At 43.0% G+C, this 17831-nt stretch overlaps 2 protein-coding genes across 2 annotated transcripts; one reads left to right on the top strand and one right to left on the bottom strand.

The window, feature by feature from the left end:
* The first annotated feature begins 1356 nt into the window (after positions 1–1356).
* CLPR1 (CLP protease proteolytic subunit 1) lies at positions 1357–16578 on the top strand. Its single transcript, XM_087691073.1, has 9 exons — positions 1357–1680; positions 13931–14046; positions 14165–14362; positions 14448–14552; positions 15140–15202; positions 15647–15758; positions 15838–15899; positions 15989–16171; positions 16252–16578. The coding sequence occupies exons 1-9, from the start codon at positions 1464–1466 to the stop codon at positions 16333–16335; spliced, it is 1140 nt and encodes a 379-aa protein (XP_087547199.1). The 5' UTR covers positions 1357–1463; the 3' UTR covers positions 16336–16578.
* On the bottom strand, positions 7880–12176 carry LOC148039479 (uncharacterized). The gene is made up of 2 exons (XM_087689855.1): positions 12077–12176; positions 7880–9287 (listed from the first exon to the last, which is right to left on the bottom strand). Exons 1-2 carry the CDS (start codon positions 12174–12176, stop codon positions 8014–8016), a joined length of 1374 nt encoding a protein of 457 aa, XP_087545981.1. The 3' UTR covers positions 7880–8013.
* Positions 16579–17831: the final 1253 nt, after the last annotated feature.

Genomic DNA, 17831 nt, shown 5'->3' with positions numbered 1-17831 from the left:
CACCAACGCAAACTATGCACGTAATATCGACAACATAAAGTCAACCACATGATATGATTTTACCTTATATGGTGGTGCAATCTTATAAATGTTTCACTTGTAGAAATGTGTGGCATTATCTACACTAAAGTTGACTATATTACAATCACAGAGACATGCAAAGAAGCCATATAGCTTACTCGTTTAGCAAGAGACTTGGGCCTTGGTGAAGATATGCCATTGTTGCACAATGATAGTCAAGTGTCATGATGTTGACAAAGAATCCGGTGTTTCATGTGAAAACCAAGGACATAGAAGAGAGGTATTACTTTATTTGTTAGGTGCTTGAGGATAAGTGAGTTGAGCTTATCAAAGTTCATATTGATGATAACCCTGCATACTTTCTCACTAAGAGTCTACCCTCTGAAAAGTTTGCATGTTGGAGGGAGTTGATGGGCATTGGGAGAGGATAACTCACATGTATTATACATCACATATCCTGTCATTCCTTTGTCTCCCTTAAAGACACATTGACATTTAAGCGGGACGTTGTTGGGGTAAAGGTCAATGTGAGGTTGCTAGGGAGGTGAGTCATTTGTAAGTTTGTTTGTTTAGCAATATTGCTCAACAAGGTAGTGGTTATAAAGCAATGAGATTTTGAATCTTGGAGTGCTTGAAAATTACTTCTATTTTTGTGATTTGTTGTTGCATCTTGCCACTTGCTAGCACCTAGTTGCTCACCTTCTTTGGATCACTTGTATACCTTCTCTCTTTCTCTCTCTCTCTCTCTCTCTTTGTGCCTACCCCACAAATTACCTCTTTGCCTATCCCACTTGTCACTTCTGCCATCCTTGCCCCCTCTCTACTTGCCCTCCTTGTCGCTACCATGTCTTACCCCCGCTCTACTTGCCATGCCAATCAGTCTTGCTCTTCTCTATCTACCTTGCTAGACACTCCTACCCCCTCTCTTTACTTGTTACTATCCCATCATCCCTACCATGCCCCACTGGTCATTCTTGTCCTCCCTCCGCCTATCACTACCCCACCATCAATACACTACCTCTATCAAAGCTGCAAAGAGAATTAAGATTTACATAGAGATAGAGAGAAGACACTATGTTTTGGTATCTCCAATAGCTCTCTTGTGAGTAGTACCTTATTTTCTTATTACTCAAAGGATAAAACAATGAACTTGGAGCATCATGGAGATTTTACCGTTTGATAGAAATATCAATAGCTTTCATATTTAAATTAAAAAAGTTAAATAAATCAACCTCGTATTATTAAACTTGACTATGTAAACTTATGCAAGTTATGGTTCGCATCGTGACTCGTGATATGTGTGTGATACAATGACATGACGATATGATATTTTGAATATTTGGCCTAAGGTCTTCAAGGAGAAGATCGTAGTAAAAGTATACAGGATTTTGAAGAGGAAGAGGCGAAGGAGAGGAGAGAGGAGCATCGAATAGAGCTAGGCCATGGCGATGCCCGCCCAGGGTGCCCTGTCAACACTGGAGCCTCTGCAGTCCCTCTCGTCTCGCCGCCCGCTGGGTTTCAAGTCTTCATTCTGCGGAGAGAAAATCGCGTTCGACCTCGCCAAACCAGATCAATGCCGCCGCAAGCGTGCGACTTGTGCATCGGCGTCCTTCCAGCACATACCCAAGCAGTTTCGGCAGGATAATCTCAAGGATGGCTGTAAGATAATTTCTACTTGCTGTAAAATCATGTCTTTTCAGCCGGGTTCTTTTCTGACACATACAGCCGTAGTTTCTCACTTGCCTGTTGTGAGTTCTAGTCTCTGTAAAGCACCGTCTTTACGATGGGTTCATTTTTATCATATACAGCTGTATTTTCTTACTTGACTGTTTTGAGGTCTGATTGATTGAGACATTAGTGCGCAATAATCCTTCTACATCGCATTCTACTGAGCACAATAATCACTATACATCAAGATTGTACTCATATGCCTTTATTTTTGCCACATAGAGCGCCATTTTTTCACTTGCCCCTGCTGAGCTCTTGCTAATTGAGATATTAGTGAGCACAATAATCTTTGTACACCACATTATTTCTCATAGTGTGTCCTGCATCTTATTTTTGCCTTCAATACGGTTGTGGTTATGGGGTTTGTTTATCTCAGGCTTTAACTTCTGGTTTGTATTCCTTTTTGTTGAGAGATAGTCATCATAGAACCTACCTATGAAGATGTTGCAGTCATCTTTCTTTCCGTGGAGTCCAGTCATGAGGTTTTGCGAAATGGGGTTTGGGCCGGAGGTTGAAACAGGGAAATGGGTTTTACATCTATTTTTAGGAATATTTTAATATTAGACATATATAAATGGTTAATACCATTTAAATGTTGAACATCTACACCAAATCACTTCAATTCCTTAACAACATAGAGTATACATGTAACTTTAGAAGAGATTTGACAAATATATATGATTCTACCAAAAAGATTAAGATTGTAAAATCATAATCCATGACTTCCATAAACTTTCAAGATCAAGATTTAGAAGTTATAACTTAGAACCTAATATAAAAGACTGCAGTATGCCATGGCCCATGAATAATGACGACATATGTCAAGATTGAAGACTCAACAGTGAACAGCCATAGACTATAGTTGCTTGAGATGCCTCTATATTTGCATCCACAGAGATGTTGGCACCAATAGAAGCACCAACATCTATGCACACACACTCTCTCTTTGGAGCACTAGCACGTATGGGAGGAGGTGGAACCGTAGGACGTGTACTTTGACGTTGAATATCATCCTCATTTGCTACATTGACGACAAGGCATTGCCTCCTTCAATGCTCTAAACTAGTAAACACATCATTAGGCACATCAAGGCAATATTCAATATCCTTATCACTAACACGAGCAAGATGATCCTTGCTTCCTGTGCGTATGACATGACAGTAGTTGCATTCGCACCGCTTCGAGCCATCGCTAGCTTCATAGTTGTTGATCATGCATGCGTGGCTACAAAATGTATCCTTCACCTTTGCTGTTCCTTGCTGGAAATAGAGGAAACCAGCAGCAAAGGTGGGGAAAACCAGCATGGACAGTGAAGGACAAAGAGAGGAGAGAGATCGATTGTTGGACAAAATAGCTCCAAAACTGAGGGAAAATTGCTGTAAATAGTGTGGATAGGAAAGGAAAAGTATTGGGTAGTTGAGGGATGAGGGATGTAGGGTTTCAAGGCTGTAGATAGCTATAGATGTGAAAGGGGGAAGCAAACAAGAAGTAGGGAGAGTGATTAGCTGAGAAGGGAAACAGGGAGAAATCTGTACATAGCAAGGCGAAATGAGCAGGCTGTCACAAAATTGGAGAGTTTACCTTGTTTGTTTGAAATCACTGTCTCAAAACATTTCAAGGCCGAAACATTTCCGCTTTGGGTAGCTTGGAATGCCATTTCGTGCAACTATACTCCACAACTTATCCAACCCCTTAGTTATAGAAGCTTAGCCAAGTATATCGTGGTTTCTTCTATGCGGCTTAATCAACACTCAAGGAATCTTGGAATTCATATATAATTTATATCCTTAGGATCATTGTTCTAAATCATTTCCTACACTCTTAGTTTGTTGCCGCCTAGTCTATTCCATTTCATTATCAAGGTACATCCTTTTAGTATTTGCTAGCTTGGTGCTCTCTCTCTCTCTCTCTCCCCCCCCCGTAAAGGTACTTCCCCTTCGAGTCTTCTATCTCCTAGCTTAATTGAACCTCTCTACAGTAGGAGGTGCTCATGATCTATTTACCCACTAAGTTTCAAACTAGAAAAATTACTCACTTCCTAGCAACATCAATGGGGTATGATTCTAGGATTTCATCTCACTCTAAAAGTATAATATATTTATCTATACATCAGGATGATCCTCTACTTTCCAATGTTAAGAAGCAAACAGTAACATGACAAAAATCCATAAACCTCATGAGTTGTATCTTCAAAATGAGAAGAGATAGAATATACATTTCATATTAGTTTTCTTTCCAAGTGAAAATCCCATCTGTTTTCTACACCATACACGAACATTGTCTGAAAAAACATCATGTTTGATCCTCCTTTATTGAGATTCAAAGTGGAAAGGGAGTAAAACCTCTATAGGGTATGGAAGGTTGCCATAAATTTCTCTCCTTTCTCTTCAGTCTGACTTGATCTTACCCCTTGGTTTGACCCCTAGCATTTACTAAACCATGATGATGAATGCATTGGATATCGGAGCACCCTATATGCCTCTCTTGGGCTTGCTTTGGGCCTGTCAAATCAGTGGCAGCAGCAGACTCTAAACTGGCTGCCCTTCTTTGACCTTCCACTCAAGGGGAATACGACACTTCTGCCAAATTGAAGTGTTGGATCTCACATCAAAGTAGCCCCGCTTTCTTGAAAATCGTGCTCCCAATTTGACTTTCATATCTTTTCAGTTGCTCCATATGTTCATATACTGATTGAAAAACTATCCTCAATTTGAGGTTGAAGTTGCTTGCTTTTGCTTTGGCTATTGTTCTCCTATTGTGCCTTTTCTTTCCTGCAAAGCATACCACCACCTAATTGGCTACTTGACTTTTTTACCTGTTGAAACTTTTGGCATGTCAAAACAAAACAAATGACCAGGCCACATTGCTGATATGGCTGCCTCCAACCTCCTCAAGCAATCATGCTCAATGGTTTACTTGCACATGGGTGCACGACCCTTTGAAACATGTCATCCTCCTGTTCCTTGCTTTGCTCAGGCTATTAGTTGCCTTGTGGATAGTCTAAACTATTGAGAAACCCTTCACATGCAGTTTGCATTCTGCGTTTTGTGTTTAGGGTTTCATAGTGGACAGCCCCAAAAAGGGGCTGGGCCACAGTGGGGCACCACCCTAGACATCTGACACCCTCCCTCCGGGCGCCACCCTAGACAGTCTCTTACCTATTTGTAGGCTGTCTCTGTCACTCATTCTTCATGGTTGATTCATTCAGTCCGTCACCTCTTCTCTTCTGCCTCTCCACTGCCCTCACACCCCTTCAGGAGAACATTGCAAGTCCAAGGGAACAAATCTTATGAATTGACAGTAGATGATACCCTAAACCTGGTACATGCAAGACCTCTGAGGTATGGGTACCACCACGTCCATCTGGAATAAGCTGCATCTCACCCCGTCCTGCAATAGACACCGAAGAGCTATCTCCAATGAGAATCTGCCCACGCGAAGGTCGCAACTGGGCAACACCATCTGATGAAGGAGTCATGTGTCAGGAGGCACCACTGTCAACGATCCACTCTCGAGCCTGGGGAGCTGTCATCGCAGCATCAAAAGCATTCGGTGTAGAGTCCTCAATGACAGCTAGATGAAGAAACGCAGCTGATAAGGGTGCAGCCACCGCTTCAGAATCCTTCGTGTCCTTCTTGTTGGTGTCCTTCTTGTCTTTGTCAAGGCAATCCTTCTTCCAATGGCCGGTCTTTCCACAAATATGGCATGTGGATTCTTTGTCCTTGTCCTTGTCCTTCTTTGACTTGTTATTCCCCTTCTTCTTCTTTTGGTCCTTTCCCTTCTTTTGAGAGGCTTGACTTGTCAGTGCCTCCGACTTGGAAGCATTCTGTCCCTTCAGTTGTTCCTCTTGGTCCAAGACCATAGGAACCAACTCTTCCCACCGAAGAGTGGACTCTCTCCCCGAAGCAATGAGGGCAGAGTAGAAAGCACCGAATCGTGGCGGCAACTGGGACAAGAGTGTGATCGCCATGTCTTCGGAGGAAATCGGCTTCCCCGCATTCTGAACCTGCATCTGAAGCTGTCTAAGCTTGTTGATGTGCTCACGCAACGAAGAAGACTTGTTCACGGACAAGGTCCGTATCTGCACCTCCAAAGAAACCCGCTTCATAAGGGTCATCCGGTTATACATCTGATCAAGCTCCAGCCATATCTCCCGAGCCACTGTTAAGTGCTTGATGTGAGCTATCACGGCTGTAGTGCAAGACAAAAAGAAAGGAACGAATCCTGGCATTTAGTTTGTCCCAGTGAGATTGTGCCTTGGCCAACTCCGCATGAGCATCGGAAGAGAGTTTGGACTCATCTCTCACCGAGGGCCGGTCGATCTCCTCCTGTACAAGCTCCGTCAAATCGTAGGACTCGAGGATGGCGAGCATCATCACGTGCCAAATGCGGTAATTATTGCCATTGAGCTTCTGATCTGCGGGAAGAGCCGGTAAGACAGGCACCTTCCGGTCCATGATCATTTGGAACTCCAAGTCAATCTCTGTAGACATCTTCACCTGTAATGCCTTTACAAACGCAAAATCAGCCCCCTCTGACTGTGAAAACGCAGCCTGCTAGGGCTCTTCCGCGTCCCGAAACTTCTTCACCCGCCAGAGGCGATGAAAAAGCAAAACCTGCACTTGAAAGCTGAAAACTCAAACTTCCTCCTCGTCAAACAGCAGAAAACAGCAGCAAATCCACCACCTGGACTCCTTTCCCGCGCGCCCACGCTCGCTTCAGCCTTGTTTCGAGACGCAGCCCTCCTGCTTGCCCTCAAACGCTGAAAACACAGCCTTGTGTCGCGATGGAAACTCTTCTTCAGGTTAGTTCTGCACTCAGTTAGCCCTTCTACATTGCTCTGATACCATGTCGGAGTGCAGCGGTGCGGAAGCGTAGGACTGAGAGAGAGAGAACGCAGAGAGAAGAGAGAGAAAGAGACAATGGTAAATGAAGATCTGCTGTATAAAGTGTGCTGTATACAAAGATATGCAGATATGTACACGGGTGCAGTGCGCTGGACTGCGTGTCTCCACCTCAACGATGCAACCTGTTGTTCACCTCGAAGTCCGTTGCAGTCTGCACGATCTCCTGTTTGAAATCTGCGAATAGAGATGGAATCTGTGCGAGCCTCCAGCCTGTAATCTGCGAGCAGAAGTGTGTAGAGATTCCTAGAAATCGCGGCTATAAATAGCCAAAATCTGAGCGCCAGATAACTGCATGTTGGCTGCATTAAATGCAGCCGACTGTACGGAAGCAGGTCGGACTGCCACATGGCAGTTCGACTGTACAGTCCGACTGGACTGTGGACTGTGCAGTCCGACCGGACTGTGGACTGTGCAGTCCGACCAGGCGACTGATCTTTAACAATAGCTTGCACTCCCAAGGATACAGGCTTTATGATCCCGTTTCATCGGAGGTATACATGAGTTGAGATGTTTGGTTCATGGAGTTTCCAGCTATAGAGAGGGGTGTTGAGCATCTCATCCTTGGAGATCTGAGCACCTACTCCAATGCCTTTGGAGTTCGAGGCTCCAATCTCAGTCAAGGAGGAGAGTCATAGAAACATGAAACGGGGAACGGGAACGGGAACGGGGACGGAGACGGGAACGCCAAACCTAGGGAACGGGGACGTGGGAACGGGAACGACCTTTAAAAAATCAAAATTCATGAAAAAAAATTAATATTTCACTGATAATCCATGTGGACTCTGGGAGTCTGGAGTGTTAAAACTTAAAACCAAGGTATATAATCCACAAGGACAAATCATTTTAAGTTTTAAGTTTTAACTTTAAGATATCATGCATTATTCTAAAACTACTCATTAGAAATTGAATTGCAACTTACAAGGCTCAAGAGGTAAGCTATTCAATTATAAATAATAAAATCCATAATACATATGCCAAAAATCATAAATGATAAAACAATGAACAATGAACTAAACTTAAAAGTCTAAGCTAAAAGAACATGCCTATGGTACCATTGCCAAAAAACTTAAAAGATTACAAATATGAAATTGAAGTCTAATCTTTGAAAGAACATGCTCATTGCCCCAAAAAAGATTGCAAATATAAAGTCTAATCTCTAGACTAAAGCAAAATGCGGCATGCCGCATGCCAAAATAGCCCAAAGGGCAACTGCAAGACTGCAAGACTCAAGTACAAGTATAATATCGACATGGCACAACTGTCAACAACCCAAGTGTCACAGTGTCATCAATGATCATAATATCATATATAATGTAAATGTGTCATGTATCATGAGACTCGTGATAAGTAAGCTAAATCAAAGATCATGATGGGGCTCTGAGGCTGCTCTAGCCACTCCTGAAGTGCCAGCCTCATCATCATGTGTACCATGAATTGCTGCATCTCCCTCAACATCAGCATGTGTCTCCTCTTCTTGCTGCATCTCCCACTCTGTGAATGGATCAGGCTTTGTTGTCATACTGTTACATAACATCCTCAAATTAGCACTAACGAATACTAGATCGTTTGCCCTCTCCACACCAAGACGGTTCCTCTTCTTTGAAGCAATGTGAGCGTAGGTACTCCACAATTGCTCCAAACAAGAGGAGCTAACTGACTGACTCAAAATACGGATGGCTAGTTGCTGCAACTCTGGACCATCCGAACCATAGTCCTCCCACCACAAAGCTGCCCCAATCTTACAGCGATCCTCCTGTGCATCCCCACAACCAAAAGAACCCCGAAAGGTCCTATAACATGAAAGCTGATCTCTGATCTTTCGTCTAGTGCCATGATCAGGCACTAGACGAGACAATATAAGTCTCCATGCATCCATAACCTCACTGTCATTCTCTTGACCCTTGCCTTGGAACTCAGGATCCACAACAAATGCAGCTGCATGCATGGGTGAGCTATAGGAGTTCCACCTCGTCACAACTAAATGGTGTATTTCCTCATACGCCTCATCATTTGGTGCCAACTCCTGCAACTTTTCATTCAACCTGTCCATAGCCTCATATACCTTGCCAATGCAAGGTTGCATAGCATCCATAACCCTCAATAAATGTACAATGGGTGATACCATACGATCTATCAGCTTTACATCATCCCAAAAAGTGGAGTTATTTGCTTTCTCCAAGCATAAGATACCTGTAGGAGTATCTGCCAATGTTGATGAGGTAAACTCATCACTAAGAAATAACTGCCTCAAGGCACCACTGCATTCTCTTAACCTGCCTAGCATCAAGAAGTTAAAGGCAAATCTGGTATCAGAGTATTTTAAAAGTGTCTTCTTCGACCGCAAAGAAAAGTGATGGCGAAGAAATTGGTGATTCAAAACAAAGCTAACCATTTGAGCTCCTTGCTCTATGACAGGTGCAATCCATGACAGGTTACCAATATCCTTTAGTAGGTTGTTCAAGCAATGAGCCATACAATATGAAACTGTGATATGTGGATAATATCCCTGAATAATAGCACCTACTGCCCTATTTGCAGGCTCTCCATCTGCAACAAATCCCACAACATGCTCTGGGCCAATAAGCTCAACACCTGTAACCCACTCTGCTGCAAGTACATCTGCTGACTTTCCTGTCCCGATGCATCATGTGAAGATATAAAATACATTTTCCCACGAGAATAAGCAACCATACCATGAATGGATCGCTTGCGTGTATCACTCCAACCATCAGCAATCAAAGAAACTCCATTTTTAGCCCACATGCTCTTTCTAGTCACTGCTGCTTGCTCAACAAGGCGCTTTTCCTTGTCGAGCAAAGTGGTGCGTAAGGTCTCTGATGATGGAGGTACATACGAAGGGCCATACTCACCAATCTTCTTGCACATCAATTTAAAATACTCTGACCTGGCTGCACGAAATTGAATGTGGTCATGATAAAAAAAGCGTGCCACTGATGTATCCACCTCTTCCTTCTTCTTGGGATCCCAACTAGCATCAAGTGTGCTTTGTCTACGTGCAACATGTGGCGTTGTTGATGCCATGGCCGATGCAATACCTGTAGTAGGTGTGGAGGTAGCACTTCCTGATACTGACCCTGCTCTAGATACATCTGATGGGGATGGTGTCACAAAAGTTGCAGGGTCAACTGCAACACGTCGTGGTCTAGATGCAAGATAAGCTTGTTGACCTGCTACACGGTCACGAAGCTCCCTTTGCTTCTCCAAGGTCACATTTGGACAAAACTGCACCTCTGAATTTGGCTCATGTAGGAGATGAGCTCGGACCTGATTATGTATAAATATTAAAATTTAAAATGGAACAAGTGGCAATTGGTAGTCCATATTGAATATTCTAATATTTAAGTAACTTTGAAAAATTAAAATCAATAAAAATTTGAAATACAAGTGCTCGGCTGAATGGATTACCTTGTTTGCTCCACTAGTTCGCTTGTATGGGCAAAGCTTGCAAGTCCATGGTCGAGATTCTCCACCACTCAAAGGGCGGTCAGCATTTACTTCTTCCCACCATGACCAATCATCAGACCTTCTTCCTCGACCACCAACCCGACGAGCGGGGCGGGAAGATGAAGCCATTTATGATTTCAGGCTGAAAATTGAAGGCCTTAGGTTCAAGAGTCGAGAGAAGGAAAATTTGAAGGCTGAAAATTGATTATTGAAGGCTCGAGAGAAGGGAGAAGGCTCAAGAGTCAAGAGTCAAGACTCACTCAAGAGTCGAGAGAGAAGGGAAAGGGAGAGAAGGGAGAAGAAGAAGAAGGTTCATGGAAGAAGGAAGAAGAGAAGGGAGAAGTGAAGAGAAGGTAGAAGGAAGAAGAGAAGGTAGAAGGAAGAAGAGAAGGAAGAGAAGAAAGAATAAGAAGAGAAAGAAAAAGAAGGAAGAGAAGGAAGAGAAGGAAGAGAAGGAAGAGGTTGGAGGTGGGAGGAGAAAGAAGAGAAAGAAGAAGAAGGAAGAGAGGTAAGAGAAGGAAGAAGGTGGCTGGGCCTAGGGGCAGGAGAACTGGGCCAGGCTGAGGCGGGAGCAGGAGAAATGGGCCAGGCGAGACGCAGGCGGGAGCAGACGGAATGCAGGCGGAACGAAACAGAACAGCTCGAAGACGAAAACAGGGCGCGGGCGAAAACTGGGCGCAGGCACTTGCCACGTGGCATTCCCTGTCACGTTTCAGACAGGGAACGCAGCAGGGAACGCGTTTCCTGCTGCGTTCCCTGTCTGAAACGGGACAGGGAACGTTCCATTTTTTGGAAACGCGGTCCGAGCCGGAAACATGCCGGGGATGGCGATTCTGCGTGCCGGGGGGCCGTTCCGGCCGTTTCCTGTCACTATGAGGAGAGTGCTTCACCTCGGGATTCATCCGTTTCGCTAGCATCGGTGGACATTCTAGAGACTTCGGCATAGGTAGAGCGGTGAGGGGAGCATCGGCCTCCTTCTCGTTGGGCATGTGATATACCTTGTAATTCAGGGATTAAGGGAGTTCTTGAGGAGTGGAAGTTGCATGATGGCCTTTGGCGCTTTTGAAGAAACCAAGCACACTCCCCCAGGCTTATTTGTACTAACTATTGTTTGATATCTTGTGCCATGCAAGATAGAGAGCCTACCTCCGTGAAGGAGACTTTATAGTCATAACATTGGAAGAAGGCTATGGAGTAGGAGTTGGATGTGATTGAGTGGAATGGCAGTTGGGATCTTGTGCCTCGGCCCGCTCGTAGGAAGGTGATTGGAGTCAAATAGGTCTTTAAGACCAAGTATCATAGTGATGGTACTTTGGATAAGGACAAGGCACGGCTCGTTGTAAAAGGCCTCGCCCAATGGCGGGGATGGATTTCCATGACACCTTTGCATCTACATCTTAGATGGCTACTGGAGCAACAAGTAGTCCACAATTGCCCTTTCTTCTACAGAGGTGGAGTATAGAGTAGTGTCTTCTACCACATGTGAGACATTGTGGCTTCAGAGGTTATTAGGAAAGCTTGGTTTCCACAGATAGGTCCTACAACACTTCATTGCGACAATGAGAGTTGCACTGACTTGGCTCGGAATCTTGTGTTTCATACTAGGTCGAAGCACATTGAGATACAATACCATTTCATTGGGGAGGAGATCTTGCATGAGATTATTGAAATGGTATACTGCAAGACAAAGGACAATTCGGCAGATTTGTTTATGAAGGCGCTTCCTCAGGTCCTTTGACAACACTTTAGATCCTTGAACCTTATGTCCCCTCTAGGATCTGAGAGGGGGTGTTAGAGATTCAGTCATCCCCTAGACTAGCATCGTCAGGCTACGATGGAATAGTTGGTTCTCTCGGGCACAATTACACATTTCCGGTTTGTTTTTGGGCTTTTTCCATAGTCATCAGGAGTGGGCACTTTTTAATAAGCAAGTTGGACAATTTGTGGGGAGGCACCAGTGCCACATGGCACATCTACTTTGCAAACCGCTGGTTTTATCAAAGTTTTATGTGCAATCGGTAGTTTGGCAGCTGGTTGGCCAGCGGACCTGGTCATTGTTACGGCTATTTTCCAGCTATTTAGGCTGAGCCCAAGTCAGTCCACATTCACTTGCGTTTTCAAGTTGTGAGAGAGATTGGCTTGAGGAGATAACTTCGACAGTCTGTTTCTATATTTGCCTTCGTTATTTCAGCATTCATTGATTGCAGATTTCTGTATTCTACTGTCTCTTTTTTCTCTCCCTCTTCTCTCATGTCCATTGTCTTTTAGTCTTGTCCATATGCTTCCGCATTCGCTGCACTTCGACAACTCAAAATGCAAAAAACACAAACACAAACAGAGAGAGAAGAGAACTCTAAAGTGAATGAATCAATGCAGTAAATAAATGTAAGAGTGTACATAATGCTCGAGGGTAGAGCAGTGAATGATGTCGAAGGGTGATTGTCCATTGGAGACAGATATGGAGTGCTGTAACCACAATTCAGAGCTTAAAGAGACTGGGAAAGTGCTTAAAACTGTCATTAGAGATAGTATGTAGCCATGCAACAGTAGAAGAACTGTCAGATGATGGAGGCAGCCTGTCAATCTGCAAAATTCAGGGCTGATACAGTCACCAGGAGGAGAACAGCCTGTTGCCAGGTAGCAGATGGTGCAAACCCAAGCTGATTAGGTGTTAGAGTTTACATTGTTAGCCTGCTCTCTTTTCATTCTCAGTCTGTCATCTTCTGGTTGTGAGCTCCTGTCAGAGTCTGGCAGGAGACAGAGGAGCTCTGTCAGTTTTGTGTCTGCTGATTTAGTCTGCATTCCCTTCTCGAGTGGCACTCAGCCCAAAATGGGCTTTTTTGTGTGCAGTCGGCCCATATTTGGGCAGGTCGGCCAGTTTGTGTGCAGTCGGCCAGTTTGTGGGCAGGTCGGCCAGTTTCAGCCAGGTCGGCCAGTTTTGGCTGGTTTGGGGCTATATATAGCAGCCCCCCCAGTCATTTTTATTACACATTCTTCTGCAGATTCAGCACACACTCCCTCCTCTCCCGCTCCGGCATTGGTGCTGCCATTGCTTCCAGCCTGTTCTGGTGCCCTCACTGACGCTTCGGGCTGCGTGCAGGGACTGATCAGTCCACAGTTTTGTATTCAGCATTCATTACAGTCAGTGCAGATTTTCTTCCTTCATTTTCTGCTTTCTCTCTCTCCTCCTCTGTGTTCGTGCTCTTCTTCCGTTGCACACTCTCACATGCATGTGGGACCCAAACTCTCTAGAACTGCTCCTTGTTTAATGAAACTTTTGGTAATTTACATTTTTTGGGGCTGTTCAAAGAGCTAATCAGTATGGAATGAAGTTTTAGGTCAATAGGTGCCCACACGGCAAGTGACTCACTGTTATACATGACTATCTCATGTTTGGTATATGGATTCCATTTCCCAAGCATATCTCTGAGTTCTCCCTTTGCAATGTTCTTTTGGTTTCTTCAATTTTCTCTTTTCTCTCATGTTGTGCAGTCTATTACAGCAGTCTTCTATGCTTCCATTGCTGCACCCACTTTTGACAGAATGGCCATGTAAAATATTTAAAGGAGGGAAGAGATTCCATGAGACTTTTTGGAAAAGAATGGAGTTGCTACATTGAATAAACTTACCATGTATACATACAAAACTGGATTGAATGTAAATGTAATTTGTGTTTGCAATAATAGCATTTTGTCAGTACTATTATGCAGTAGAATCATGGTTGCCATTTCACCATATATGTTGAGAATTTACTTTACATGTTCAAGTCAGCTCATGTTGCTTATGTTGTACACTTTGCTGTCTGGCAGTGATAGAAAATTTTAAAAATGTACCCAGTTACCTGTATGGGCTTAACCCTTCTCAGATGGACATGTTTCTTACAGAAGACAGCCCAATCAAGCGCCAGGCTGAAAGAGTTACAGAGGTATTTCAGTTTTGGCATATATTTTTCAACAAACTGACATTAGAATATCATGCAAATAGATTTTGCTACTTTCTAAAGCATCTAGATGGACATGATTTTTTATTTTGTTTAATTGCAGAACACAATCTCATCAGCACATAATTACAGGGAAGGAACTGGTATGTGGAATCTCACATCGCTGCAAAATGGACCCTCTCGTCTTAGTATGAGTGTAAGCATGTACCGTGGAGGAGGTGGATACGGAAGGCCAAAGACATCCCCACCAGACCTGCCTTCTCTTTTGTTGGATGCTAGAATCTGTTATCTTGGCATGCCAGTATGGACCTTTGATAGATTCTCATGGCATTTCTAGATATAGCATATCAAATAAATGGTTGCTTATTTTTATATAATGTGTACAGATTGTACCAGCTGTTACAGAGCTTGTAGTTGCAGAACTACTCTGGCTTGATTATGACAACCCCAGCAAACCTATCTATTTCTATATCAATTCACCAGGAACCCAGGTTGGCTTTCTTTGTCATTTGGCTGATTGCTCTGTTCATATCTGTGGTAGTATCCTCTGTCATGCAAATATGATCCTTGACAGACTTGGTAAAAGCTGATAGGGCCTCAGTCCTGTGAACGTGTGTATTGCTAAAAGGCCAATTTTTGGGCAGAAGTCCTTGGGTGTAATGCACTCTCACAGTGGACCGAGTTTTCCTTTGATGAAATATTTTAGGTGAAGCTATAGTGCACAATAGAGGACACATTCGTAAAGAACCACTTTACATTGAGGCTCAAGGAACTGAAGAATTCATCAATCAAGACAGACTGTGTCTGAGAACCTATGGGATCCTCCTATTCAAGATTGAAATGCTTTTTGTGTCTATGCTGCAGATGAAGCTTACACGCAGAGTAGTAATGCTTTTTACAAGTAGAAAATGGACAAAACTGTGCATAGGGACTATTCATTCAACCCCTGATCTGAAACATCTAGTGAATCTTACAAGTTTTTATGTTTCTTAAAAAAAAAAGGGGAAAGCATGCTCTGGATTTTCATTCTGCAGTGTTGGTTGGTCCTTTAATACTAATGCAATCCATTTGTATTCAGAATGATAAAAGGGAGAGTATTGGATTTGAGACAGAAGCTTATGCAATCGCTGATACTATTGCGGTAATTTCAATATCTGACACTTTTGGAAGGTTTTGCTTGGCACTCTCATGTCTTGAAAGCTATGTGGGTAACATCATCAAGATTGTGGTAGTGGCATTGGAGCTTTTTGTTCATCTGCATTCAGCTGCTTTGTGTTTGCATTAGCTGGTGTTGGATCTGTGATTGAAACACTTGAATCCTGTAAAACTGCTTTCACCTTGTGATTGTGACTATTGTAAGAATCTGTTTTTAGCTTTACGAAGGTGGTGTATCATATGAATGCTCTAGAATGCTGACTTTTACGAAGTGTGGAAAAGTTGGTGTAAACCTCAGTATATATTTCACTACCAATCCATGGCCTCGATTTGTGCAGATTATCCCACAAAACTATCACTTCGTTTTTTTGAGTTGAGTTATGTTGTCTGTTGGTGTCCATCTTATGGCAGAGATTGTCTATTTTTTCAGTATGTCAAAGCTAAAGTCTACACTGTAAACTGTGGAACGGCATTCGGCCAAGCAGCGATGCTGCTTTCTAGAGGAGAAAAAGGTTTTCGAGCTGTCCAACCCAACTGTGTTAGTAAGTACTCCAAACTTTTCACTGGGGTGCATAATGCAGTCTTTGCATTAGTCTATCTAAAATGGATTCACTGCTTCAGCTAAGATCTACTCGCCTAAAGTCAACCAGTCGAGTGGAGCTGCAACTGAGATGTGGATAAAGGTACATGTAGCTTGTGTTTAACTGCTAGCCATTGGTTTAAGCATGCATAAAATGAGCATAAATGTCACAATACTGGCTGTACTTTGCAGGCCAAGGAATTGGATGCAAATACAGATTATTATGTTGAGTTACTAGCCAAAGGTACTGGTAAAAGTGAAGAGGAGATTCGCAAGGATATTCAAAGGCCCAAATATTTTAGGGCTCAAGAGGCGATTGACTATGGACTTGCAGACAGGATTATAGAAAGCCGGGGTGTTGCTATGGAACGCAGAGTAAGCAAACAATTTAGTTGTGGCAGTTATAATTGCTGTAAGGTGTTGTACTTGCTGTTTATTGCTCTTGGCATGTGCAGAATTATGATGAGATGCTGGCTCAGGCTAAGGCTACAAGAGCTAGAGGTGGCCCCCAAGCTGCAGCAGCAGCTGGTCTAAGATAGGCACGGGAGATTGCCAATGTATATTTCCATGTATATTTGAAAAATAAAAACTTTATTGTCATAAGTGGATAAAAGAGCTCAACACAAAGCTATGCTTTTATAAAAAATGCAATATAAGTGCAGTTAGAATTCCAATCAGAATGGGCGCACATTATTGCTCTTGAAATGTTGTTCAAATATGAGAGTAGCTGCAGATCGATATTGCAATTTATTGGGCAGCTCCCTTTAGTTGATCAAATGCACAACAGCAATCTGATGATAAAATAGATTAATTTAAGTTACTAGCTCTTGAAATTGCTTCAGCTGAGCTATTTTTTCTTGAGGTGCAGTGAGGTTTGGAGGACGTGTAATTCATGGGAGAGTGTTGAAAGCTCCATCCATTGTTGCCTAATAAAAATTTGGCATTCAAAGCTCATACTTTTCTGCTACAAGCATCGTGGAAGGTCATTAGGCTCTAATGTGTTCAAATTATTTAGAAGTCTCTAATGCTTGGTGCGAAGAAGCTTCTACTCCATGTCCACGGATGTTGAAATGATGGATAACCATGTATACCACATTGGTTTAAGCTTGGTAGGCATGTTTCTTCTTTTTTGGTATTGAAAATGCAGCGTTTTCTGTTGTAGATTTTCTGATAATGTCTACATTGTCTACACGACCATCATCGGTAACACACAATTTTGGTGATGTGAGAAACTGGGGATTCAAGAGAAACCAGGAGCAGTTACTCACGGCTGAATCTATGTTCATTGCTCTCCTATGAACCAACGATCTTTAATGGCTACTGAAGAGCATAATTTAAGCTAGTAAAATCTACAGTTTGGTCCATTCTAGTTATTCACAGTAATTGAATGTGACCATAGCTAGTGGATGTTGACATGCAGGGAAAACTTACTTTATGATGCTAGTGTCTGTGGTTTGGTCTAGTTGTCACTGTGAAGCTGTTGATAATGAGCAACCATAACATGTGGTAGATATCTAGCATCAGCTTTCTAAGGAAAACAATCTTGTTATCATGTCCGATGTTGAGTTACTCATTAGGACTTGTGCATGTAGCATTGCAATGCTGGAAGAAAAGCCAGAAGATCCACTAATCTTTCAGAGAATCCCTCAGTTAAATGGACTAATAACTGCAATTTGATTGCAGTAACATGTGCAGTCCCAGTATTTTGTATAGAACATTCATGTAGTCACAGGATGCTGAAAACTGTGCTGCATTGTAATTAGAGGAATACAGATGATGTTGATGATTTTGTATTTTGCTATTGATGCCTTAATGTTGGGCTGATCATGAGCAGCAATTGTGATGAAGCAGTGATAGTACTTTGCAGAGGAGCGGAAAGTATGGTTGTGGTTAAAACAAGAAGTTGTAAACCAAAACTAAAAGCAAATGTGCCGGAGATGCCTCATCTCCATGTGGCATCAAGATACATGTATTGAGAGGTTAATTCGATGATATATCCACATGGCATCAAGCTAGCATTGGGATGTCGACCCCT

The sequence above is a fragment of the Lygodium microphyllum genome, chromosome 2 (assembly GCF_053477565.2).
Source record: "Lygodium microphyllum isolate KBCC chromosome 2, Lygodium_microphyllum_v1.1.10, whole genome shotgun sequence".
Lineage (NCBI taxonomy): Eukaryota > Viridiplantae > Streptophyta > Polypodiopsida > Schizaeales > Lygodiaceae > Lygodium > Lygodium microphyllum.
This window is presented reverse-complemented; position numbering and strand designations above follow the sequence as displayed.

Bases quoted from the DNA above. Each gene is read 5' to 3' on its own strand.
- LOC148039479 (XM_087689855.1), bottom strand. From the start codon at position 12,176: ATGACCAGGTCCGCTGGCCAACCAGCTGCCAAACTACCGATTGCACAT. The intron at 9,288-12,076 runs GTGCCTCCCCAC...GCATCGGGACAG, and splicing joins AGATGTGCCATGTGGCACTG to GAAAGTCAGCAGATGTACTT.
- CLPR1 (XM_087691073.1), top strand. From the start codon at position 1,464: ATGGCGATGCCCGCCCAGGGTGCCCTGTCAACACTGGAGCCTCTGCAG. The intron at 1,681-13,930 runs GTAAGATAATTT...GCTGTCTGGCAG, and splicing joins GGATAATCTCAAGGATGGCT to TGATAGAAAATTTTAAAAAT. The intron at 15,203-15,646 runs GTAATTTCAATA...CTATTTTTTCAG, and splicing joins CAATCGCTGATACTATTGCG to TATGTCAAAGCTAAAGTCTA.